Here is a 26,155-nt window from a genome sequence, read left to right as displayed (position 1 = left end):
CTATAGACGGCAGCCCACCAGGCTCCCCGATCCCTGGGATTCTCCAGGCAAGAACACTGGAGTGGGTTGCCATTTCCTTCTCCAGTGCATGAAAGTGAAAAGTGAAAGTGAAGTCGCTCAGTCGTGTCTGACTCTTAGCGACCCCATGGACTGCAGCCTACCAGGCTTCTCCGTCCATGGGATTTGAGATGAGTGCAATTGTGTGGTAGTTTGAGCATTCTTTGGCATTGCCTTTCTTTGGGATTGGCACATAGAAAACATTTTATTTAGTCCTCATGCAAAAATTCCATGGACGGAGGAGCCTGGTAGGCTTCAGTCCATGGGATCACAAAGAGTCGGACACGACTGAGTGACTTCACTTTCCTAGACTTTTCCATGCAAAAAAAAAAAAAAGAAAGAAAGAAAGAAAGAATTAGTTGTCAGTATTTTCAAACTCAGAAAATTCCCAATAAAAGTTTGAGCCTATAGGGTAGCAAGTGAGAATAGTTGAGTAGTTAATACTGACATTTGACAGGATGTGGTGGTGGTGGTGGTCTAGTCGGCTAAGTCATATCTAACTCTTATGACCCCATGGACTGTAGCCCACCAGGCTCCTCTGTCTATGAGATGTTTCAGGCAGGAACACTGGAGTGGGTCGCCATTTCCTATTCCACAGGATCTTCTTGGCCCAGGGATTGAACCCAGGTCTCCGACATTGCAGGCAGATTTTTTCCTGATGGAGCAACCAGGGAATCCCATTTGCTGCAGTCCTCATTAGTCCCTATTGTTTTATATCTGTCCCACTTTACACAACTGTATGACTTAAGAGGCCCCGTTAGCGCTAAAATGGCTCTCACACTTTACTTAAAAGGTATGTTTGATTCACTGTTAGATTTTGACTCCTTAAGAAGATGCCTCTTCACTGGGACTGCTTACCAAGCCTGGCCACCACAGTGCTGGGGGCTACTGTCATTCACGCTAAGCTGCTTCAGTTCTTTCTGACTCTTTGTGACCTTGTGGACCCGCCAGGCTCCTCTGTCCATGGCGATTCTCCAGGCAAGAATACTGGAGTGGGTTGTCGTGCCCTCCTCCGGGGGATCTTCCTGACCCAGGAATCGAACCCGCATCTGTTATTTCTCCTGCATTGCCAGGTGGGTTCTTTACCACTAGCGCCACCTGGGAAGTCCTGGTTACTTTCACAGTCAGCTGCAGCATCTCCCTTGTTCTGGCATGTTTGCTTCTAACAACAACAAAATCTTTGCCCAATATTCCCAGCAGAGAGGCTGGGTAGGTCCTCTTCAGTGACTGTTTCTTTCCCAGTTATCTGAGCAGAGGAGTCAGAAGAGATGGTCCACCTTGGCACTAGAACTATGGGAGAAGTAGTAATTTGGCAGGGGTGCGGCGGGTGCTCCTGTCTCGTTAAGAGAAATTGTCTCGTTTCTGAATGGTCCTTGCTCTGGACTTTTTCAGTTATAAGTGAAAGACAATCAGAATCAAACTGGTTTAGCAAGAAAGAGAATGGATCATCGGGACCTCACAAGGGACCTCACGTCCTTTCCATTGTCCGCCTTACGACTTCCTATCTCTCCTCCACATTTATCATAGGCATTTATTCATTTTATTTATTTGTGCTCACTCCATCCTAGTCATTAGAAATACATCAAGTATAAGACAGACATGCCCTTGTGAAACTTAGCTTCTAGAAAAGAATGAGAAACCTTGAAGAAGAAATCACACAAATAACTAATCAGTGACAACATGGTGAGAGACGGGAAAGCATGCAGAAGCTGAGACCGTAAAAAAAGGGTGCTGATAAGTTCACTTGTACCCTTTTAGGGGAACTTATCTACACAACAGAAACAGAGTTACAGAAGCAGAAAACAAACTTATGGTTACTGAGGGTGGGGGGAGGACAGAAGGGATAAATTGGAAGATTGGGACTGATATAAAATGGGGCTTCCCAGGTGACTCAGTGGTAAAGAATCTGCCTGCAGTGCAGGAGACATGGATTCGATATCTGGGTCAGGAAGATACCCTGGAGAAGAAAATGGCAACCCACTCCAGTATTCTTATATGGAAAATCCCATATTCTTGTCTGGAAAATCCCATGGACAGAGGAGCCTGGTTGGCTACAGTCCATGGGGGTCACAAAGTCAGATATGAAAGAGCAGGCATGTACATTCTATATATAAAATAGATAACTATTAATAATAAGTACCTACTGTATAGTACAAGGAAGTCTACCCAGTGTTCTGTAGTGACCTATATGGAAAAAGAAGCTAAAAAAAAGTGGATATAGGTATATGTATAATTAATTCACTTTGCTGTACAGTAGAAACGAATACAACATTATAAATTAATTATACTCCAATAAAATTTTTAAAAAAAATTTAAAAAGAAGTGTGCTAAAGCCCAATCACAAAAGTTAAAGACATAATTCTCATTAAAAAAGATAATGAGCATTTGTTAAAGTTTTCCTTAGCTCATGAGTGAGGAAGCTGGGAAGATGAATGCCTGATTCCATAGGTTTGAGGAATTTTTGTCGGGCTTCCCTGGTGGCTCAGATGGTAAAGAATGAGTTTGATCTCTGGACCAGGGAAATCCCCTGGAGAAGGGAATGGCTACCCAGTATTCTTGCCTGGAGAATTCCACGGGCAGAGGAGCCTGGTGGGCTGTGATCCTTCATGGATCACAAAGAGTTGGGCACAACTGAGTAACTAACACTTTCACTTACACTTTCAGACAAAGGGAAGCTGAAATAACTTGGCTAAGTTAGATGTAAAACTGGCTGCTGTTAAACAGGGCAGTAAAATCACAATTTTGGAGGTTATCGTATCTACCAGACCGAAGAACAAAATCTCACCCAGGATTTCTAAAAGTTGACATCTGTCTCTGCAGACTTCGGAGACCATCTGTATCTTACTGGATTGTGAGTAATAAATAATAGGACCAAGAGGAAGGAGATAACTAATTAGAACATGCTCAAGCATGACATTAAAAGGTCACACCATCATCCTTTTGCCTTTTCCCCAAGTTCTGGATAATTTTTCTTGACATCTGGATGATCTGACTTTGCAGGCTTTCAGCATTGCTACTTAGATTGCTTGTTCCTTCCTCTTTAAATCAAGTGTAAAAAGGTTAAACAGAAAGAATGCATGATCCATGGGGGTATAAATGAGACAGGAGAGAACATAATAATAATAATTATGATAACAATAGCTGCCTCTTATTGACTCTTTCTAGTGCCAGGCTCTGGGCTGATCTCTTCCCAGGTGTCCTGAAGTCATACATTGATACAGCGTTAGTCAGATGTGCGGAAAAAATATAGCTGCTTTATTTTCTATAATGGACCTAGACTTTCTTATGCGGTTTTGTGACCTCCTGGCGGCCTAGGAGAAGGGAACCTTCACTGCACATGGTGGCCTCCGGGCTTCATTGCTGCAGGGTGACCAACTCTGCCTGGTCCCTGAACCTGCGCCCATAGAGGCAGGACAGTTTTCCCCCCACCCCCCAGCTGTGGGGGCATCCTTCTGGCTTTGTGCTGGAGTCCCAGGTCCTCGGCTGTTGCCTCTGATTGTGAGGTCCCTATGCAGTGCCTGTTCTCTCTGTCCCACCCCGTGGGCCACTGCCAGGCCCCACCCTGATCAGTGCTTCCATGACCTCTCATTTTCTGAGTCTCCTGCGTGGAGATCCAGGAGCTCCATCTCAGAGCCCTCTGTCTTTCCTTCTGCAGCTGCTGCTATGCTGTGGCCCTCCGTGCAGGTCTCTGCCCAGGGCTCTGGAGGCAGGGGGCCCAAGCCCTCTACTTTCACCCCCTCCTCCCCTGTCTCCTTCGTGTGGTTCTCCAGGCCACAAAGGGCAGGGCTGTCTCCCACAAGGGCCACATCCTTCTTCCTGGGCCAGCGCCCGCCATGTCTCCTCCCCTGAAGCAAACGGCAGAGTGCAGAGAGGACAGAATGGCTTGATGATAAGGGACGGACCACCAGGAGTAAGTCCAAATATGGCTGCATTTACACTTCCATCAGCCTTTAATTCTCCCAGCACTGCTGGGTGGAACATTGTTCCCTGGATCAGAGTAGTTGATCAGTGGGTGAGGCGCACACAGCACATAAGTGACAGCTGGAGATCAGGTCCAGGTCTCTGTGATGCCAGCACCTAAGCACCTACACATTCCATTCTACCCCCTGGTGTGGTGGAGGCCTAGAAGGCAGACTGGAAGCTAGGCTCTTCTGACCAGTCAGATGCCTTGTGACCTCAGACTTCGCTGCCTGTACCACAGCCTTCTGAGCAGGTCTGATTCCATTCATCAGGAGTAATTATAGCAACCCGTCTCCATCTATCTCTTGGGATAGTTGTGAAGTTGATGAAATAATAGTAGGAAGGGAACTTCTGCAAAAATAAAAGCCCTCTTCAGATGCTGTAGATAAAAATCATCTTCAGATTTAGGACCAAGACATCTATGATGCTGTCTTACCTTGAAATATACCAAATGCTAGAAATTTGGGTTCTTGACCCAGGAATTTTTTTTTAACAGATATATTTTTTAAAACATTTATTCATTTGGCTGCATTGGGTCTTAGTTGCGTCATGTGGGATCTTTCATTGTGGCGCACGGACTCTCTAGTTGGGGTGCACGGGCTTAGTTGCTCCATGGCACGTGGGATCTTAGTTCCCCGACCAGGGATTGAACCCACGTCCCCTGCACTGCAAGGTGGATTCTAAGCCACCAGACCACCGGGGAAGTCCCGACCCAGGAATTCTTTTAACCCTGTGCGATCTAGGGTGTGTCCCATCCCCTCTGCGAGACTCAGTGTGCCCCTCTGGAAGGGGACGCATGCTCCTTGCTCTTCTGCAGTTCTCATTTAAGGCCGCCTGGCAGGAACAGCAAGGAAAGTGTCCAGATGTGACGCACCAGCCCCAGGCCCCCATCTGCTGCTCTGCTGCCAGTTCTGTGTCTGTTGTCAAACCCTCTCCTTTGTTTCTAATTTTGTGTCCTTATACCGTGTTCTTTCTTTCCCCTTGTTTTTTCAGAAGTTTATCTGTTTCACTGTTGGGTTTTTTTTTTTTTAAATTTCTTCAAAGAGTCTGGGATTTGTATATCAGTTCTGTGTTTCTGTTTTCTCCTTTCCCGTAGGTTTGTTTTGTGGTTGTCTTTGAATTTCAGTTGAATATTTGGCTAATTTATTTTTTTCTCTCTTAACACTGCTCTTTAAAAATAACAAGCAAGCATTGGCGGGAACAAAAACTTCTGTTTTGATACGTTGCAGTTGAGCTTTTGTGGCTTACTCGAAGTTTGCAGTTGTATTTTTAATTTTCTTTCTAACGTGCTTTTCCTTAGGCGTGTTTTATAGCCTCTAGTCTTAACTTTTTGTTTACCTTTTTATTACTAATATTCAGTGACAGTTTTCGTGCTTTATAGCCCGAGAATGTGGTCTGTGCATTTTTCATGTTTTCCTTGCCATTCTTTTTTTTTCAATTTAGCTTAGTGTATGGTCAGTGTTGCTAATTGTTCTGTGTACATTTCAATAGAAAGATTATATTTACTATTTGTAATCTTGGGCAACATCTTTTTAGTAGCCTCACCTAGTCCATTCTTATGGCTATGCCTCAACTTACATAATAATATCCTTATTATAAGATGTGCAACGTTTACGTATATAAATAATTCTACAGTAAACATACTTATAGTGAAACCTTTGCTTTAAATATCTCAATCACTAAGTCGTGTCCAACTCTTGTGACCCCATGGACTGTCCATGGGATTTTCTTGGCAAGAATACTGGAATGGGTTGCCATTTCCTTCTCAAGGGGATCTTTCCCATGCAGGTATCAAACCTGTGTCTCCTGCATTAGCAGGCAGATTCTTTATCACTGAACCACCTGGGAAGCCCTTGCCTTAATTATTTCCTAATAAATTCTTAAGCCTGGAATCAGTAGCTTTGAGGATATATGCATTATTAAAGTATTTACCATATTGTTCTATCATTTTTTCAATCAATTTACATTCTCACCAGTGCTGTGTGAGACTTTTCATTTCACCCACGCTTGTCAACATCTGGTATTATAAATTTGAAAGATGATGCAGAAGCTATACATATTTTGTTACTAAATATATATATATTTAGATAACATACATGCATAATGTGATATACATTTTATATATACTTTTATAATATAAATGTTTATTATTTACATACATTTGTTGCTAGTTAGTTGAATGCTTTCATTTGTATATTACCTTTTTTTTGTTTTCATAAGCGACTGTGTACTGTTTTCCCTATCACTTTCTTACTAATTTAGAAGTTTTTATATAAGCGGGATAATACTGTCTTTGCTGAAATATATGTTGCAATATATCCTTCTTTCATGTTGTATCTTAATTTTGGGAATATGCATTTTTTCTTAGTGGTATAGAAAACATTCCATTCAAATCTAATTAGCATAATAAATATCAAGCCAACTGCCAGGGAAAGTTCTCAAGTTTGTCCTCTAATGCGCTAATTGTTTACTGGATTATCCATCCTAGTGTTCACTGTCTCCAGTGGATTTTAAAACTTAATAATTATATATATATATTTTCTGAAAGTAGTTTTCTTGTTGCTGCTTCATAGATGCATTCAACTCTTGGAATTCACTGAGTTAGATATTTTTTGGAATTTTGTTTCTTTTGACGCTGGTTCTATTTCATGGGAGCTGGATTCCTCATTGTTTCTCTTTATTTGAGCGAGGTTCTTCATGTGCCCTCCGTACAGAACGGTGAGCATAGAAATGTGAGTGTGTGTGTATGTTAGTCGCTCGGTCATGTCTGACTCTTTGCGACCCCATGGACGGTAACTGTCCAGGCTCCTCTGTCCACGGCATTCACCAGGCAAGCTCTCTGGAGTGGGTTGCCGTGCCCTTCTCCAGGGGATCTTCCCGACCCAGGGATTGAACCTAGTTCTCTTGCATTTCAGGCAAATTTGTTACCGTCTGAGCTACCAGGGAAGCCCAAGAAACCTGAGTGTCCTGTTCTAATCTGTCATATCCAGATGAAGGGACAAAGAAGTCTTCTGTATTTTTGAAATTCTTCTTTGTCAGGTCTGGGGTCCTGGTCCTGTAGATACTGGGGGGAGGGCTATGACCTGGGGCAGCTGCACAGCAGGCAGCCCTGCTCCCTGATGGTGGGGCGCCTTCTGCCTGCTGGGTTTGTGCATCTCAAAGCTGGACGGGATCCCTGTTCCTTCTTTCTAACGGGTTCACTGTCCACATCCAGAGGCCATAGGGACAGTGTACTGGCCACAGCGAATGTGGGGAGGGGGGCGCCTGCTCTGACCGGTGCCCCAGTGGCGCTGGTGTGTCCTGTACCTCCTGAATATGGATCAGAATTGGTGACCCTCATCCTATCTCTGGTGGTCTGATCCAGGGTTGCTAGTGGGGCCCTGTGAGGTTCCCATTGACTGATCACAGCTGGTCAATCCCCCTTAATGTATATCTTCCAAAATACGTTCTACCCCAAATGGATTAGGTAGTGCATGGTTGAGGTGTTGGCCATATAGAACTATAACTGGGCAATGCTTTTCTTCTGTTGGTGTTGCTTCAGTACTTGAGTTTGCTGCAGAGAAAGTCTCAGAGGCCCTGGTGTATCCTAAATGCTCTTTAACCCTTGCTGTTTGCTGAGCTCCCATTTTAACAAAGTAGGGGGGCCGGCATTAGTCTCAGAGCCTTTGGTAAGCAATACCATCTACTTGGTTTTTTTTTTTCACTTTCTATTAGCGTATCATTGCTTTACAATGTTATATCGTGTTCGGCTGTACAATAAAGTGAATCAGCCACATGTATGAGTAACTTTGATTTGCATGTGTTTAATTTTTCACGGATATGTACTTTCTGCTTAACAAATGATATTGGTTTTCTTTACAAGGAAGACATATAGAGTGTCCTTTTAAAGTGAATTTATTATTTAAAAAAGAGGTGATTAAATGAAAGCATTAAGTTGATAATAACATCCAGATTTAGCAAAATCCACAAAGGTGGATGAATTTTGCAAAAGACTGCTCCATGCTCTCTTACTAGTACTTTAATTTGTGGAACTTCCTGGAAGTCCCTGCTTTGTGGATAGCACCCTTCTTGATTTCCAGCAAAGATACAGATGTTCTCTTATTTTTATATTTCTTTGGGTAATTTCAGTGGAAGTTTGGAAGATGAGCATTGACTATTAAATGTGGAGGCGTCCAGGCTCAAACTGGCATCTTGGCTTTGAGTCACCTATCTGTCTATTTTTAGAAGCTGCCGAGGAAGATTTGTGAATGGAGAAAAACATTGTGATGAAAACTGTAAATTTTGCTTAGGAAGTCTTTAGGAGTGAGGAATTTGGGGTTCTTTTTTCGCCCAATGACTTAATTGTCTTTGGAACGTCCCTTTTCCTTCCTCGCGCTCATCTCAGGCTGACTAGATGAAAATATCTTTGTGGTCTAGAAACAAATTGAAACCATCTTGTTTATTACAATAATATGAATATCAGTAACAATGATGATGATGCCTTTTATTAAACACTTGCTAAATGCCAGATTTTATTTTCTTGGGCTCCAAAATCGCTGCAGATGGTGACTGCAGCCATGAAATTAAAAGACACTTGCTCCTTGGAAGAAAAGCTATGACCAACTTAGACAGCACGTTGAAAAGCAGAGACATTACTTTGCCAACAAAGGTCTGTATAGTCTAAGCTATAGTTTCTCCAGCAGTCACATACGGATGTGAAAGTTGGACCATAAAGAAGGCTGAGCACCAAAGAACTGATGCTTTTGAACTGTGGTGTTGGAGAAGACTCTTGAGAGTCCCTTGGACTGCAGGGAGATCCAACCAGTCCATCCTAAAGGAAATCAGTCCTGAATATTCGTTGAAAGGACTGATGCTGAAGCTGAAACTCCAGTACTTTGACTACCTGATGTGAAGAGCCGACTCATGCCGGTAAAGATTGAAGGCAGAAAGAAAAGGGGATGACGGAGAAAGAGATGGTTGGATGGCATTACCGACTCAGTGGACATGAGTTTGAGCAAGCTCCAGGAGATGATGAAGGACAGAGAAGCCTTGCATGCTGCAGTCCATGGGGTCACAAGGAGACGGACATGACTGAGCAACAACAAAATGCCAGCCACCAGGCTTATCATCTTACACACATCATCACATGTCAACTTCACCATAATCCTACAGAAAAGGCTTTTATTTCTGTTTATAGATGAGAAGAATCAAGGCGCGAGGGATCTTCCTAGCTCATTCAGTTACCCAAAGAGGCAAAGGAAGAGGTGAAATTTGGACCCAGGCATGGTTTGACTGCAGGACTTGTGTACTTTCTCAGGAGCTTGACTACCAGACACTTTGGGAAGGTGTCTGTGTAGAGAAACAGCATCATTGAGTGAAGTCCGTAGTTTTCCAAGTGCTGCCGAGCACTGAGTGGCAAGGTGGCAGTGTGTTCCAGTGAAAGGGGGAGGAATGCTGGGACAGCACGATGCAGTGGGAGAGCCTCAGCCTTCTTTCAGAATCAGAAAGCACTTTGTTGTTGTTAAGTCAATAAGTCGTGTCCGATTCTTTGCGACCTCATGAATTGTAGCACACCAGGCTTCTGTGCTTCACTATCATCTCCTGGAATTTGCTCAAACTCATGTCCATTGAATCGGTAATGCTATCTAGCCATCTCAACTTCTCTTTGTGCCCTCAATCTTTCCCAGCATCAGGGTCTTTCCTAATGAGTTGGCTCTTCAGCATCAGTCCTTCCAATGAATATTCAGTGTTGATTTCCTTTAGAATTGATTGGTTTGATCTCCTTGCTGTCCAAGGCACTCTCAGGAGTCTTCTCCAGCACCACAATGCAAAAGCATTAGTTCTTCAACACTCAGCTTTCTTTATGGTCCAACTCTAATATCCATTAATGGGCCCCCCAAAATGGATAGAAACACTGAGTGTTATAACCAAGAAAATCCTGTGTGTCTGTGTGTGTACAGGCTGACAAAGAACTTTGCATTCTATAAACATATTTTTTTCTGATGTCTTTCTGATGATTATAAAAATATAAATGAGGGAAGAGATACGGAGTGTGGGATTGCTATGAAAATACTGTTCTATTTAAAATGGATAATCAACAGAGTCCTACTGTATAGCACAGGGAACTTTGTTCAGTGTTATGTGGCAGCCTGGATGGGAGAGGAGTTTAGGGGAGAATGGACACATGTATGTATGTATATATATATCCCTTTTCCATCCACCTGAAACTAGTACAACATTGTTAATCGGCTATACTCCAATATAAAATAAAAAGTTAAAAAGAAAAGCAATCCTCTTCCTGGAAAACCAACGGGGAATTTGAGTTTTTTGCGTATGAGCCACCTGTTCTCCTTGTGTGGCCCTGCAATAAACCTTTCTCTGCTCCAAACAAAAGTATCTCTGCTGCTATATATATGTATATATATGTACATACATACATACGCATAGTATACCTAGCTACACACACACACACACAGATACATCCCCAAACAAAAACCCATCAACGCATGTTTTTAAAGCAGTTTTCTGTAGACCCCTCTCCCTTATCCTAATCATCAGAATATTGAGTAGTATCATGGAGTTTGTCTTTCCTTCGCTCCCTTTAGGTTTAAGTTACTGAGCCAGGAGGAAGGCGAGTACTTCAACGTGCCTGTGCCACCGGAAGGCAGTGAGGGCAACGAGGAGCTGCGACAGAAATTTGAGGTGAGATGTCTTTCTTTCAGCATTGGTGGGAACCAGCTGAGTCTGCCCTCTGTACTGTTTTTCTTGTTCGTGGTGTGATTTCTACCAAGGCCTTTCACGATCCTGGGCCTTTGATACGTTGTTCCACCTCGCAGAAAACTACGTATCCTTCAAGATCTCAATTAAGTGTTCCCTGCGTTGTGACATCATTCTGCCTCCCTGTCTTCAATCAGATTTAGACCCTTCCTTAAAAGTGTTCATTCGCTACCTGGGTCATTTGGATGGTGGCTTGGACAGGAATGTCAGTAACGATGAATGAAAACAGAGGATAAGGTAGTGATTATATTCTGGAAGCTGAGACAAGTAGGCTTGCTGAGGTCTGGAATCTGAATTTGGATCTGTTGTCGGTGGGATGGTGCTGTACTAACAAATGGAATTAACTGTGCTGCTAACTCCATGAAATACCTATATGTGGATCTTCCCAAGATTAAGAGCCCTTGGCTCTGACCTTGGGCAGTAGTGCTGGTCCGTTTCTACCCCAGGCAAACCCCTTCTCCCCTGTGGGACCACAAAAACTCCATTTTCCAGGAGTTTGGGACGTATATGGGATGCAAAGGTGTGTAGGACATATCCCAGTTTTACAAAGAAAATGCTTTGGGGACATAGGTCTGAGTTCTTTCATTCTGTGTGTATTGAGTGATTTTAAAGTAGTTTCATAAGGGAAAACTCATTATTTTGTTCACAGGAACTTAATATACGAAGTCTGATGGGAAATCATCAATTCTAGATAAGCAATGATGGCCTACTAACTCTGAAAAATTGTATGAAATATCTAAAATGAAATAGGTTACTGTCATTATTATTCATCAAGTAACCACGCAAGCAAATAGAAGCAGAATGTGACCAGGTAAAGTTCAGTGACAGAGAGGTCCATGGTGCTTTGAGAAGATGTAAGAGGGAAATATAACGTTGTCTGAGAGGGCAGGGAAGGAGCCTCTGAGGAAACAACACAGGAGGTTAACCAAGTAAAGGGGAAAAAAGCCTTTTATTCCAAGAGGAGAACAGAGTAAAGGCCCTGTGGTGGGCGATCTATTGCAACTATGGGATGCTCAAAGATGGCCAGTGTGGCTGGAGCAGAGAGAGCATAGTTCAAAGTGTGGCTGGGAGGTGGTGGGGGACAGAGTAGGACTGTGCTGGCTTTGGCAAGGGTTTGGGCATTTATTCCAAGAACCCTGTTAGAGGCCCCTCACCTAGATAGAAATAGTACTTGGATCCTGACCCTTGTCTTGAGCCTGCACCTTCCGTAAAACCTGGTGATGGTTCTGACCCAGTGAGACTTCCCATCATGGAAGCAAGTGGAGTAAACATGTTGGCCATGGGCTCATCAGTCATTCTCCAGGGAACTCGATCATAGGTTCATCCTCGCAGGGCCGCTCAAGCCCACATGAGTGGATGGAAGGACTTTCCCTCCTAGGAGAGTTAAGAACTGGACTCTGGGAACTTCCCTGCTGGTCCAGTGGTTAAGAGTCCGCCTGCCAATCCAGGGGACACGGATTTGATCCCTGGTCTGACAAGATCCCACATGCTGCGGGGCAGCTAAGCCTGGGCACCACAACTATTGAGCTAAAACTACTGAAGCCTGCGCCCCCTAGAGCCTGTGCTCCGCAACAAGAGAAGCCTCTGCAATGAGACGCCCGAGGACCGCAGCTAGAGTAGCCCCTGCTTGCTGCAACTAAAGAAAAGCCCGTTGCAGCAGCGAAGACCCAGCATAGCCAAAAGTAAATAAATATATAAAAAAGAACTGGACACTGATTTTTTTTTTTAAAAGGTAGGACTGGAGGGCAGGCCTTCCACAGAGCTCTTTCCAGTTCCTTCCCTCAACTTTCTGATGGAGTGGTGTCCGTTTGCTGCAGAGTTAAAAATGTCCTCTTGTGGATGAAAAAAGAAAATAAGACCAGTGTTTTCTTATATAAAATGAAGTCTCAGTTTTGCAAAATGATTTCTTCTGTCTTAGGGCAGCTGGGGTGACATTTCAGAACACCCAGGAAAACATTTCTTACATGAACAGAGCATTTGTCTGGGCCAGTTATTGGCTTGAAGGAAAGGACTGTTTTATCTGCGTGCAACAAAACGTGTCCCTTTATTTCCCGCAAGAGCCTGCAAACGCTTGTTTATGCCTGAGTGGTAATCGCTCCACACCATAGTTTGTTGATTAAAAAAATGTTTCCAAGAGACTGAAAATTGTTCCCAGACACATAGAGGAATTTCAGTTGACCTTGAACGTGAGAAATGTAATCCCTGTGCAATAACCAATTAGCACCCAGAATGACTCAGAAATTACTTTCAAGCCTCTTATCTGGAGAAATTCTGAGTGACGGTAAAATCGAGCTGCAGAAATTGGCGTAATAGAATTTCATGGTAGGATGAGCTTGGTGAAGTTACTACTCCTGGTCTGTTTCAGGACGTCGGAGGAGGCTGTTTGGGGATTTCTGTCCAGCCATGGTCTTGCTGATAGGCTGGGGAAAGCTCCACCATTTTGTTTGGTTCCAAATGGGTCTTCTGCCAGTTGTAGACTTTTTTGTTGGTTGATTTTTTTTTTATTTTTATTAATCTTTATTTTTAATTGATTGATTATTGGTTTATAATAATGGTTTGATTTCTGTCACACATCAACATGAATTAACCACAGGTATACCTATATCCCCTCCCTTTCCAATCTCCCTCCCATTCCTTCCCACCTCCTGCTCATTCCCACCCTTCTAGATTATTCCAGAGTCCCAGTTTGAGTTCCTGAGTCATACAGAACATTCCCATTGGCCATCTATTTACAGAGCAATTTTTGATTTAATAAAATGCTCACTATGTGCCTTTTATTAAGTGTTTTAGAAGTATTAACTCATATAATTCAATCCTTACAGCCACCTTGATTAGTTGGTACTCCTATCACCCCCCTTTATCTTTTACAGATGAGGAAACTGAGGCCCAGAGAGGTTAAGCAACTTTCTAACATCTCTCAGCTGGTCACTGTCTCACTCTGAGTTTCTCCAGAAACAGACTCTCAGGATTCAAGTGCACATGGTTTCTTTAGGGGCTTCTCAGATGGCGCTAGTGGTAAAGAACCTACCTGCCAAGCTGGAAACAAGAGACTCAGGTTCACGCCCTGGATTGGGAAGATCCCCTGGAGGAGGGTGTGGCAACCCACTCCAGTATCCTTGCCTGGAGAATTCCATGGACAGAGGAGCTTGGCAGTGACCCCAGGAAGCATCTAGCGTAGTGAGGAAGTGAGGCAGGGAGAGGAAGCTAGTTGGGAAAGGATGTACTATCAGCAAGATACCACTGTGGACACCTGGGGTTTAATCCTGCTTTAGCTGGGGTTTAGCATGGGCTGCAGGGTTTCCAGTCAAGGAGCAGGCAGCTGAATTATTATCCACCAGTCCCCCTTCCATCACTGGCTGCTTCTGGGGAATTAACTTGCCAGCGGTTTCAACTTGACCTGCCAGTGGACTATGCTTGCTCCTGCAGTCAGGAAGTGAGCCTGTAGACAGAGTCACAGGTGTCAGTGGCCAGCAGCCCAGGTGTAGAGAGGAGGGGGCTGCCGCCGATGGGTCTTGGCTGGATGACTGGGGCTACATCTGTGCAGCGTAGCCTGTGCTGTTCAGGTGGTTTGAGAGCCAGTCTGCCTGCATTTGAGTCCCAGCTCTGTCCCTTCCTTGCTGGGTGCTGAAGGCAAGTTACTTTATCTCTGAGCTTTTGATTCCCCATCTGCAAAGTGGGGGTATCATGATACTTCTGCTCTCTGGAGGGTCTATGGCAGTGAATGAAGCTATGCACTTTAAACAGTCTGGGGACGTCCCTGGTGCTCCAGTGGCTAAGACTCTGTGTTCCCAGTGCAGGGGGTTGGGGTTCCACCCCTGGTCAGGGAACTAGATCCCGCATGTCGCAACTAAGACCTGGTGCAGCCAAATAAAAAAAACTGAATAAATAAACCAGCCTGGCATGTGATATTATTCAGATGTCAGCCCATCATTATCATCCTCCCAGAATACATACAGAATAAATAATGCTCCAGACCTTCCCCTCCTGGTCTTTGGAAGGGCTGCTTGGGGGTTCAGAGCATCGACGTGGACTCATAGCCTGCTGGGGTCTCTGCCACCACTGTTGGGTACAAAAGTGCCCTAAGAGCTCCTTGCAGAGGGTAGGGGTGGTAGAGGAGTTTAGTTTAAGCCAAGACAGGCATTCTTCGTCTGAAACGAAGCCCTGGTGCCTTCAACCTCCCCTGGCGCAGCCTGGCAAGAGGCAGGGCTATTTCTCAGAAGCGCCTCTGTCTGCTCTCTCTTGGAGCACTGAGTCCTCGGGCTCTAAATTGCAGACATGAAAAGGCAGCCATTAGTGTATCCTGTTTCTGAAGGCATATCCAGCCCAGCAAGGCAGAAGATCATTTAAATTTGGGCCTCAGTTTTAAAATGTGTTTGCTTTTTGATGGAGGACCATGCTAGGCACGAGGTGGCTGGGAGTTCAGAGGGACACAGGACAGGATTCTTGTCCTCCAAAGATCACAAGCCCAAAAGTGTCTAGGATCTGGGCAGATAACAAGGAGTGGGGAGAGCTTGGTGTGAGACAGCAGGGCTGGTGGCGAGAGCGGTGAAAGAGATAAACTGGAGCCCGAATGTCCCGTCTACAGGCACGGTGCCTTATGGATGGGCCCAGTGTTGCCAGATCTACTTTTTTAGAAGAAGCAGGGATTTGGGTTTTTAATAGGGCACCTGCACCCCACTCCAGTACTCTTGCCTGGAAAATCCCATGGATGGAGGAGCCTGGTGGGCTGCAGTTCATGGGGTCACTAAGAGTTGGACATGACTGAGCAACTTCACTTCCATGCATTGGAGAAGGAAATGGCAACGCACTCCAGTATTCTTGCCTGGAGAATCCCAGGGATGGGGGAGCCTGGTGGGCTGCCGTCTATGGGGTCGCACAAAAAATCGGACATGACTGAAGGGACTTAGCAGCAGCAGCAGCTCCTAGTTTTTATCACAAGTCAAACAATTTAAATATTAGTGCAGACCAGGCCAACAGGCTATGAGACTTCTGATCTAGCATCTAGAGGCTAAGATAACATTCTTAGTTCAGGCTCTGATCACAAAAAGCCATAGACTGTGGCTTAAGCAACATTCATTTCTCATGGTTCTGGAGGCTGGAGAGTCTAGGATCAAGGTGCCGGCAGAATTGTTGTCTGGTGAGGGTCTGCTCCCTGGTTCATAGCCGTCTTCTCACTATGTCCGCACATGTGGAAGGGGCAAAGGAACTCTCTAGGGTCTCTTTAATCAGGGCACGAATCCCATCCATGAGGGCTCCACCCTCATGACCTAATCCCCTCCCATACGCCCCACCTCCTAACACCATCACCTTTGAGGGTTAGGATGTCAGCATGTGTCAGCTTTGGGGAGGACACAGACATCCATCTACAGCATAAGCCCACTTTACCTAAGAGGAAAGTCACACAAGCAAAGTGAGATGGAGTGTGGAATTCAGAAGAGAGAAGGTTGCTTGCAGGACTGAGGAATGAAGTTGTTTCCTGCTTGCTGCTCCTTGAAGAACAGGAAGAAAAAAAAAATTTCCTCTAAGCAATCAAAAGGAGAAATGGGAGAGTGAGCCTGCCTCACTCCTTCCCCTTCGGGGGGTGTGCTGGGCCCTGCAGGTGGAGGGAAGCAGATCTCAGGGCTGGAACAGGGACTGGGGACCAGGCACGGTCAGGACATGGATCTTCATGGGCTGGAGATCAGAGTGTGTGAATCAGGTGGGCCCCGAATCAGGGTTCAGAGACATCATAATAAAGCAAGGGGATGGTGGGGCGGGAGGGAGATAGTGGAGCAGGAGGGAGGGAGGGGATGTGTTTGGATCAGGACAGCCTGGGAGGAAGATCTCTGGGAGCTGGAGAGTGAGGATTTGGGATGATGGGAAGACATGGCCTCCAAAAGCAATGTGGTTTCTGTTCTCGACTCTTTTCTTTCTTTTTAAAAAAGTTTTCTTTTTTTTTAATATGAACCATTTTTAAAGTCTTTATTGAATTTGTTACAAATTATTTCTGTTTTATGTTTTGGTTTTTTGCCCCCAAGGCATGTGGGATCTTAACTCCCCGACCAGGGAGCGAACCCACACTCCCTGCTTTGAAAGGTGAAGTCTTAACCACTGGACCACCAGGGAGGTCCCTAAGCTCTTCTCTTGTTTGCAGTTTCCCTGGTGATCTGCTTTTAACTACCCCCTCCATGCCTTAACCCTCAAATCCATCTCCAGTTCTTATGTCATTTCTTAACCTGAAACCCACAGGATACAACTGCTCATTGGGTATTTATTTACACTGGGTTGTCCTAGAGACACTTAAATCTTGACAAATCTTTATTAAAAAATAACTGGACCAAGAATCCTCTCGAATACCTTGCTAGTAGCCAACATGCGGAGACAACACAAATGCCTGTAAACAAGAGAATGGATGAGCTTAAACAGTGAGTGCTACTCAGCAGTACAAAAGCAAACCACTGATTCGTGCAAACAGCAAATGACGTGAGTGAATTTCAGGACCATTATGATGAGTGAGAGAAGCTAGGTGCGAAAAACTGCATACCCCACGGAGGAAAACTTAACATGCTCATAGTACGTCCTACGCCAAGCATGTGGGTTTTCCATCCCAAGAAATTCTCCAGTTCTCTATGGACACCAACTAGGTGTTCTGCAGTTTAATTCAGTTTGGACACTAGCTGCTCAGAGTCAGCACAAACCTCACAGTTTAAGGGCTCAGTCCTACAGGACATCCCCCCTGCGTCTTTAGACTCCAATTATAAATATGCTGGTCTCCTATTCTCCCCCGATTTCATGGAATTTGCTGTCATTCGGAGGCATCATTCTGCTACTCATAACAGCAAGCCTCTCCCTGATTGCATTGAGGACCAACATGGGCCTCACCCATCCATTCATCCTACAAAATATGTAGCTGGAAACTTTGCTGGTTGTCTGGGATATTGTGGAATATAAGACATACTCCCTGCCCTGCAAGGTTTCTGGTCTGTTGGGAAAACAAGCGAACAGTTACCTGCAGCATAAATGGAAAGTGAGGTGGATGAAGGGAGCAGATAGGGACATCTTATCCAGACAGAGAATCCAGAAAGACTTCCCCGAGGAAGTGAGAATGTCGAGCAGGGGATAACTAGGTTGGTGAAGGGGAGAGAATAATCATCCACACGGGAGCAACAGTAAGTGGAAAGGCCCTGAGGTGGGAGGGCCCTGGGACTCAAGGATGTGAAAGGACAATGAAGCTGCGTTTGTAGGGAAGGAGGACCCAAGAAGTGAAGAGATTGGACAAGCGGGTAGAGCCTGATCAGACTGGGTCGTCTGGGCCCGTGAAAGCACCGAGGATCTTGAAAATGATGGGTCACTACTGAAGCATTTTAAGCTTGGTTGACTTGGTTGAGTGTGAAGAAGCGGACGTCACAGTGTGTGTGTGTTAGCTGCTCAGTCTTGTCCAGCTCCTTGTGGCCCCATGGACTGTAGCCCGCCAGGCTCCTCTGTCTTTGGAATTCTGCAGGCCAGAATACTGGAGTGGGGTGGCATTCCCTTCTCCAGGGGACCTTCCCAATCCAGGAATCAAACCCGAGTGTCCTCCATTGCAGGCAGATTATTTACCATCTGAGCCACCAGGGAAGCCGTGAAAGTCACAGTTGCTGCATGTAAAGCCCAGTGTGGAGGGAACCAGGGTGGGTTGTCCCGGTGAGAGATGATGACAGGTGGAGATGGAAGGGGGAAGGAATTCTCGAGACAGCTGGGAGGAAGCAATGACAGCTTCTGGTGGTGGGTGAGACACGAGGGATAAAAGAAAAATGGAGGTGCCAAGTCTGGCCTCCACATTTTGAGTTTGCATTGTGGATACTGGGCTGTGCTTTTCACCGAGTCAGGGGCATAAGTTGCAGGATCCACAGCTTGCCACCGCGCTTGAGTTTGAACACATAACACAGGCATCCTCCAACTCTGACGATGTCTTCTGTGTGCTTCTCCCTCCAGAGAGCCAAGATCGGTCCTGGGCCCAAGACTCCCGAAGAAAAGACGACCAACACCATCTCCAAATTTGACAACAACGGCAACAGGGACCGGATGAAACTGACCGATTTTAACTTCCTGATGGTGCTGGGAAAAGGCAGCTTTGGCAAGGTACAGTGTGGCTGGGTGGAGGCACCTGCTGCAGAAGGAACCAGTTAACAAGGCAGGCACATTCGCTGTTCATATGGGGCTTATGTTCCAGGGAGGGAGAGAGTGAAAAGTAAATAGAGCTACACTCCAATTGGTAAGCAGTACTGTGAAGGAAATAAATGGAGCGCTGTGTCACAGGCAGATAAAGAAGGGACCCACTCATGGGACGAATTGAGAGAGTATCTTTGACATAATACACTACCATGTATAAAGTAGATAGCTAGTGGTACCCTGTGCTGTATGGCACAGGGAGCTCAGCGCTGTGCTCTGTGATGACCTAGAGGGGTCGGATGGAGCGGGGGGAGGGAAGCTCAAGAGGGATGGGTTTTATATATACTTACAGCTGATTCACGTTATTGTACAGCAGAAACTAGCACATCACTGTAAAGCAATCATACTCTGATTAAAAAGTAAGTTTTTAAAAAAGAAATGACCTACTCAGACTGAGAAAGTGATGTAGAAATTGAGACCTGAAGGTTGAGAATTAACCAGCCATACGTTCCGAGACCCAGGAAAGATGGTTTGCAGCAGAGAGAATGGCAAGTACAAAGACCCTGAGGTAGGGACGGGCTTGGCACATTCTAGGCACTGTCAGAAGGTGCTGGGGGCAAAATGCCTTGAGCTGGGGGAGGTTGTGGGATGTGAGGTTGCAGAGGTGGGAGGGGCCTGACCTTGCAGAGCCTTAAGAGCAGTGACGAGGAGTTTGGATTTGACTCACAATGCAGTGGGGAGCCATTGAGAATCTTAAACAGAGAAGTGACATGATCAGATTTGGTTTCGGAAAAGATCACTCTTGCGGCTGAGAATGGAAGTGGTTCTTTTCAAACAGCTGCATGGTTGAAGGATTTCTCTGGGACTTGTAGAGCGATTCTGGATGCTTTTATAGACACCAGGAGATGCTGTTTTACTGAAGCTGAGATTGCGTTATAAGTACTCCTGACTTGTTTAGTGTTGTTTTGAGTCCTTTAATCCCTGTGTGTGCCACCACCACATCTCACATCAATCTCATTCCATGAACTCAGGTGTGCAAAAAATATCAAATTTCTTCCCCATCTCTATAGCTTCAATCAAAAATCTGGGAATTATCCTCTACTCCTCCTTGGCCCCCCTCTTACCACAGGCCTGCATAATAGTGAGTCTAGATAGGTCCTCCTACAAAACGTATCATGAATTTACTGGGTTCTCTCCATCTTCACTAATTCAGTCCTAATTTATACCATACATTACCACCTGGACCACTGCAGATGTTCCCAAATGGTTACCCTGCTTCCACTCTGGTGACCTGTAATTAATACACTTCCATGCAGCAGCCATAGTTATTTTTAAAAACTTTACATTGGGTCAAATCACTCCGCTGCTTGAAATCCTCCAGTGGCTTCATAAACAGAAAACATTCTATCCTGTGTCCTGGGCTTACATCGCTCTTTAAACTCTGATCCTTGTTCTCTGTTTGATGCCTTCTTTTCCTTTCCTTCTCCCCATCACCCACTGTGCTTGGGCCACATGGAGGTTCTTTGAAACGTACAAAGCTCCTTCCTCTCTTAGCGCTTCTGTGATGCTGTTCCCTTCCTTTATTCTTTGCAGAACTGTCTCTTTCTTGTCATTTCCCTCTCTACTTAGATGTCACCTCTTCTGAGAAGCCTTCCCTGACCACCGCTCAAAAGAGCCATGCATTCATTCTCCGTTATATTTAGCTCTCCCAGCACCCACCACCAGTGGATACTTCTCTGGCTTGTCTGTTCATTTGTCCCCTCATTCTAAGATCTGAGCTCCACGAGAGCCAGGAGCTGTGTCGTGTTCACCAGCCTACTTCCAGTGCTTGTGGGTTGAATTCGTTCAGGACCTAGACTGAATGCACGAATTTTCTTGAAGGGCCGCAAGGTCCGTCCTGCTACTGCAGTGGAATAAGAAACCTGAGATGGTGGCGCGAAAGTGGAAGAGCCTTGGCAGGGAGTGGGCCTAGAGAGTAGGAGCACAGAGTAAGATTGCTGAGCCGCCTGGAGGTCTGGGAGGCTAGAGAATCAGCAGTGGTGATGGCAGAGGCCTGTACCATTGTGTGCTTTTTGCCAGCAGCTCTGAGCGGCCTGAGGGTGGAGACGGAGTAGCCTCAATAGATGGTGGATTTGAGCTAAGGATGGGGATTAACCCTAGAAGATCGCGGTAATAAGGGAGTCAGGCTTTCAGCGGAGAGGGGTGTCCACTGCAGATTCAGCAGAGGCTGTTCTAGTAGGTACTCAGGAAAACTGTACTGAATAAATGAGTAACAGTGGCATCTAGACCGGAGGAAGTCGTAGCAGGAAGAGGCTTATCACCTTGGTGTGGGAAAGAAGTCTAGAGGCCTAGGGGTGAGAAACAAGTGGATGAGGCCAAGGGATTTTTTTTTTAAGGAGAAAGGAGCTGGATTCCAAAACCCTGATTCTTGCTCTTTTGTGGATGTTCTGCTCTTTCTTTCTGGAAGCTTTTTAGTTTTTAAGATTTATTTATTTAGCGGCTTGTGCTATGCTTAGTCTCTCAGTCGTGTCTGACTCTGCGACCCCGTGGACTATAGCCTGCCAGGCTCCTCTGTCCCTGGGGATTCCCCTGGCAAGAATACTGGAGTGGGTCGCCATGCCCTTCTCCAGGGGCAGAAGGGGTCTTTATTGTGGCATTTGAACTTAGTTGCGCTGTGCAGGATCTATTTCCCTGACCAGGGATTGAACCTGGGTCCCCTGCATTGGGGGCACGGAGTCTTAGCCACTGGACCACCAGGGAAGTCCCAAGGCTAAGAGATTTAAAATGCTAGGATTCTCGGGGCATTTGGATTTCAAAGATGGGGTGGTTTCCATGATGACAAGGAAGAAGGTGGCCTACATGAAGAAGAGGTTCTAATAAGCTGAGGCTGTCAGGCAGTTTTAAAAATTAAATTACATATTTAATAAGCAGTATATTCACATGGTTCATAATGAAAAGGATATTAGACGGGTAAACACTGGGAAGTCTTGCTCCCACCCAGGTTCACATCTTTCTCTGCCCCCTCCCTGCTACTGCCCCTCCATATATAAGCTGTTTCATTGATTTAATTTGCATCTTTCCAGTTTTCTCCCTGCTAATTTAACAAATATAAATGTGCATGTTTATTCTTGTCCTTGTTGTCTCAAAAGTTGGCAGACTGCACGCACAGTTCTTCACCTTTTGGGTCACTCAACAAATTTCTTTGGCTGTGCTGGGTCTCCATCGCTGTATGGGCTTCTCTCTAGGTGCAGCGAGGAGGGGCTACTCTCTGGTTGTGGTGGGCAGGCTTCTCACTGGGGTGGCTTCTCTTGTTGTGGAGGACTGGGCTCTAGGACGCTTGGGCTTCCGTCGTTGCAGCTCCCGGGCTCTGGAACCCAGGCTCAGTAGTGGTGGTGGTCGGGCTTGGTTGCTCCTCAGCATGTAGAATCTTCCCCGACCAGGGATTGAACCTGTGCCCGATTGGCAGGCGGATTCTTTACCACTGAGACACCAGGGAAACCCTGATTGGAAAGCTTTTGACTAAGGAGTGGAAGTTCCGGAGGGTGTTGCAAAAAGGACTAGGCTTGGGGCGGGGGTGGGGGGTGTAGAGAAATTGGAGAGCAGGTCCTTGGGGAACAGTGAGGGAATTAGAGAGAATAAATCATGCATTTCCATGGAAACGGTTATAATAATTGAGAGTTCTGTTCCAGTCTGGGATGTGGCATCAGATGAATCACGGAGGAAAATAACAGTATGTCATGAAAGCAACTAGGATAACAAAAACCTCTGCCATCCTTTAAAACATAGAACAATCCTGGGCAACTTGCATTTTGCCCGACCACGGTTTTAAATGAATGTGGTTTTATATTTGAATGTCTACTTTTTACCGTTTTGTAATCTTGTAGGCTATATACATTAAATCCTGGACATGGAAGAACACAGCAGCAGTAATGCTCCCCCTTTCAAAGATGAAAGACGTGGACCTTTGGGTAATCTGTTCATACCTCCCCTCCCCCAGGCCCACGGTGTCAGATATGGCTCAGAAAAACCTGCTGTTCAGCACGGCACTAATTTGTGGAGCGACTAGGGAGTGACACAAGTGTTTTGCTAAGACCTGTGAAAATGAAGCAAGGGACGAAGCAAGTGCGAAGGCCGTTGAGTTCCAAATGAGTAAGCTCTGTTTCAAAAACTTGAACAGGAGGCACAGTTCAGAGAGTTAGTTTGCTTTCCTGGCCATGAGAGAGTGTTCCCCGGGAGGGTCATCATACGAGGGCAGGGCATCTCAGCATCTCTGCCTTCCTTGGAGATGGATGCTCTCTAGAACTCCAGAGCATTTGCATGTGTTATTCTTTTGTTGTTTAATGCTTATTTTTATAGTTGGATCTTTCGCTCAATTCATTATGATTTCTTTTTTTATATATTTATCTGTTGCGCTGTGTCAAGCCTCAGTTGTGGCATGTAGCTTCTTCATTGCAGCGTGCAGACTCTGTAGTTGAGGCGCGTGGGCTCTGGACTGCGAGGGCTCAGCAGTTGCCATGCATGGGCTTTGTTGCTTTCTTGAACCTTTCATTTCTGCTTTGCCAACCTTTACACTTTTCAAGAATTTAACCTCTGTGGTTGTTGAGTGATTTCTGTGGTTAAAATTGTGCAGCAAATATGTAAGTTGGACAGATGGGCACTGTCCAGACCAATTATACAAGTGAAGTTTATAAAGTAAACAGAGAAAGTCCCTGATAAGGTATATATGTGTGTGTGGTCTGTGTGTGCTCAGTTGCTTAGTCGTGTCCGACTCTTCGTGACCCCATGGACTGTAGCCCGCCAGGCTCCTCTGTCCAGGGGAGTCTCCAGGCAAAAATCCTGGAGTGGCATGCCATTTCCTCCTCCCAGGAATCTTCCCAACCCACAATCAAACCTTCGCCTCCTGCAGTTCCTGCATTTCAGGCAGATTCTTTACCACTGAACCACTTGGAAAGACCTGATAAGGTATATACGTAGTGCAAATACAACTATTTACATTATAAACTTGATTCCCCTAATTCTTAAGTACTACCATGATAAATGGGCTTCCTAGGTGGTGCTAGTGGTAAAGAACCCACCTGCCAGTGCTGGAGACATAAGAGACACGGGTTCAATCCCTGGGTCAGGAAGATCCCCTGGAGGAAGGCATGGCAACCCCCTCCAGTATTCTTATCTGGAGAATCCCATGGACAGAGGAGCCTGGAGGGCCACAGTCCAGAGGATCATGCAGAGTCAGACATGATTGAAGCAGCTTAGCATGCACGCACGCACACGTGCACGCCTGGACCATGATGAATATCCATTGACTATTTAATTAATACTAATATCACTTGCCTTCTGACACTTCATATGTGCTTGTGGTAATGATTTGTCTGATCAGATCTTTTTAGAAAATTATGCAGGGAAGTTTGAGTGAGGGTTTTCGCATTATTTCCTTATACTTGTGGACTCATGCTCATGTCGGTACTGGCCAACTGGGGGACTTAGGGGTGTAGGGAGGGCAGGTACATGTCATGGTGGACATATAGGTAACATAAGAAAGTTCAACTCCAGCAGCACAAAAGATCTATCACAGGAAATGATCAGAAGTAAAAAAAAATGAAAATAGCCCAATGTTCATCAGTAGTATGAAAGTTAAACATATAATGATGTATCCATGATACTTTCAAACGAATATGGTCTTTCTGTCTTTCATATCTCTGTTTGTCATTGTGGACAGACATCCATGACATCAAGTAAAAACAGAAGCAAATCACAGAACACTATGATTAGTAGTGTAAAATAAACTGTACACAGAATCATTTTATTTAGGTAATATACTCAGAGCCCCTACTATCACTGGACTTCCCCCCCAAGATTTTATTAGGACAAAATTTTTAAAATACAGAAAAGTTGAAAGAATTATACAGTGAGCATCCGTAATACCCAATACCTAGATTCTACATTTAGCATTTGACTATATATGCTTTTTTGTTTTTTAAATATTTATTTGTTTGGCTGCATTGGGTCTTAAGTTGTGTCTTGCAAGATCTTTCGTTGCAGCTCTTGGGCTCACTAGTTATGGCTCCGAGGCCCAGTTGCTCTGCTGCATATGGGATCTTAGTTTCCTGACCAGGGATCGAACCTGCATCCCCTGCTTTGGAAGGCAGATCCTTAACCACTGGACCACCAGAGAAGTCCCTGACTGTATATATGCTTGATCACATGTCCCTCCTTCCTCTTGTCTCTACATCAACCTATCTTTAATGCATTTCAAACCAAAATGCAGACATCAGTACACTTGAGCCCTGAATTCTTCAGCACATACCTCATTTCACCAGAATTCAATATTTGGTTTGGATCATTTTAAGGTAAAATTTGCATACAACAAAATGCATGAAGTAGTGTGTCATTCTGGGAGTTTTGAAAAATGCATGCTTAAAAACCTAGTGGGAGTATAAACATTAATCAAAAAACATCACACTGACAGACATAAAGTACAACTGTGATGTTTGCTGTATGCTGGGAGAGCCTGAGGGAGTGGGCTTGGCTCTGGCTGCAGTCAGGGAAGGCTTCCTGGAGAAAGAGGCTCTTGAGGTTTATCTAAAGGATGAGCTAAGTTAACTGTGCCAAGAGGGGAGGGAGTAAATGGAAAATCTCAGAATGTCTCTTCTGGGACTTCCCTGGTGGCCGAGTGGTTAAGACTGCATACTTCCAATGCAGGGTCCGTGGTTTCAATCTCTGGTTGGGGAACTAAGATCTCATGTGTGGCATGGCCAAAAATGAAAAATTTAAAAAAGGTCCCTTCTTCCTGACCCCACTGCAAGCCAGGCCTGGTTGATCTGTGTGGCAGCCAAACACGTAAACTAGGTAGGGTGGATTCAGTTGTCATAGCAAACAGACCCCCTAAATCTGTACTGATTCAGACACAATAGAAGTCCAGTGTTCATTCATGCAAAGTCCAAGACGGGTGTCTCTGGCCTTGCCCACGTTCTCCATATGGTGATTAAGTGACCCAGCTTCCTTCCACCTTCCACGGCTCCATCAGTCCCTACAGCCTTGTTTTTGTCCATACTCAGAGAGCAGAGGGGGAAAGAGAGTACAGAGGAGGCGCAAGCTGCTTCTTAAAAGCCCTGATGTGGATGTGGTACCCGTCACTTCTGCCTACATGCTGTTACAGAGAATTCAGTCACGTGCCTCAGAGCAAGGGATGCTGGGAGAGCAGTTTTGGTGGGAGGATGGTGGCCTCAGCCATAATCCCTCCTTTTCAGCTCTG

The 26,155-nt window shown here is 45.3% G+C and overlaps 1 protein-coding gene and 1 non-coding gene across 2 annotated transcripts in view; one reads left to right on the top strand and one right to left on the bottom strand.

Moving 5' to 3' along the window:
• PRKCB (protein kinase C beta) overlaps positions 1-26,155 on the top strand; it is a 381,711-nt gene that overhangs the window by 267,157 nt on the left and 88,399 nt on the right. Inside the window, exons 8-9 of the mRNA XM_052659473.1 lie at positions 10,602-10,698; positions 18,727-18,873. Of these exons, the coding sequence (XP_052515433.1) occupies positions 10,602-10,698; positions 18,727-18,873 (244 nt within the window). The remainder of the gene's footprint in view (positions 1-10,601; positions 10,699-18,726; positions 18,874-26,155) is intronic.
• Positions 21,591-21,663, bottom strand: TRNAW-CCA (transfer RNA tryptophan (anticodon CCA)). Its single transcript has one exon. It is a non-coding gene; the product is annotated as a tRNA-Trp (tRNA).

The sequence above is a fragment of the Budorcas taxicolor genome, chromosome 2, assembly GCF_023091745.1.
Source record: "Budorcas taxicolor isolate Tak-1 chromosome 2, Takin1.1, whole genome shotgun sequence".
In the NCBI taxonomy this organism is placed as follows: domain Eukaryota; kingdom Metazoa; phylum Chordata; class Mammalia; order Artiodactyla; family Bovidae; genus Budorcas; species Budorcas taxicolor.
The sequence above is the reverse complement of the archived record's forward strand: the minus strand, read 5'-3'. Positions and strand labels throughout refer to the sequence as shown.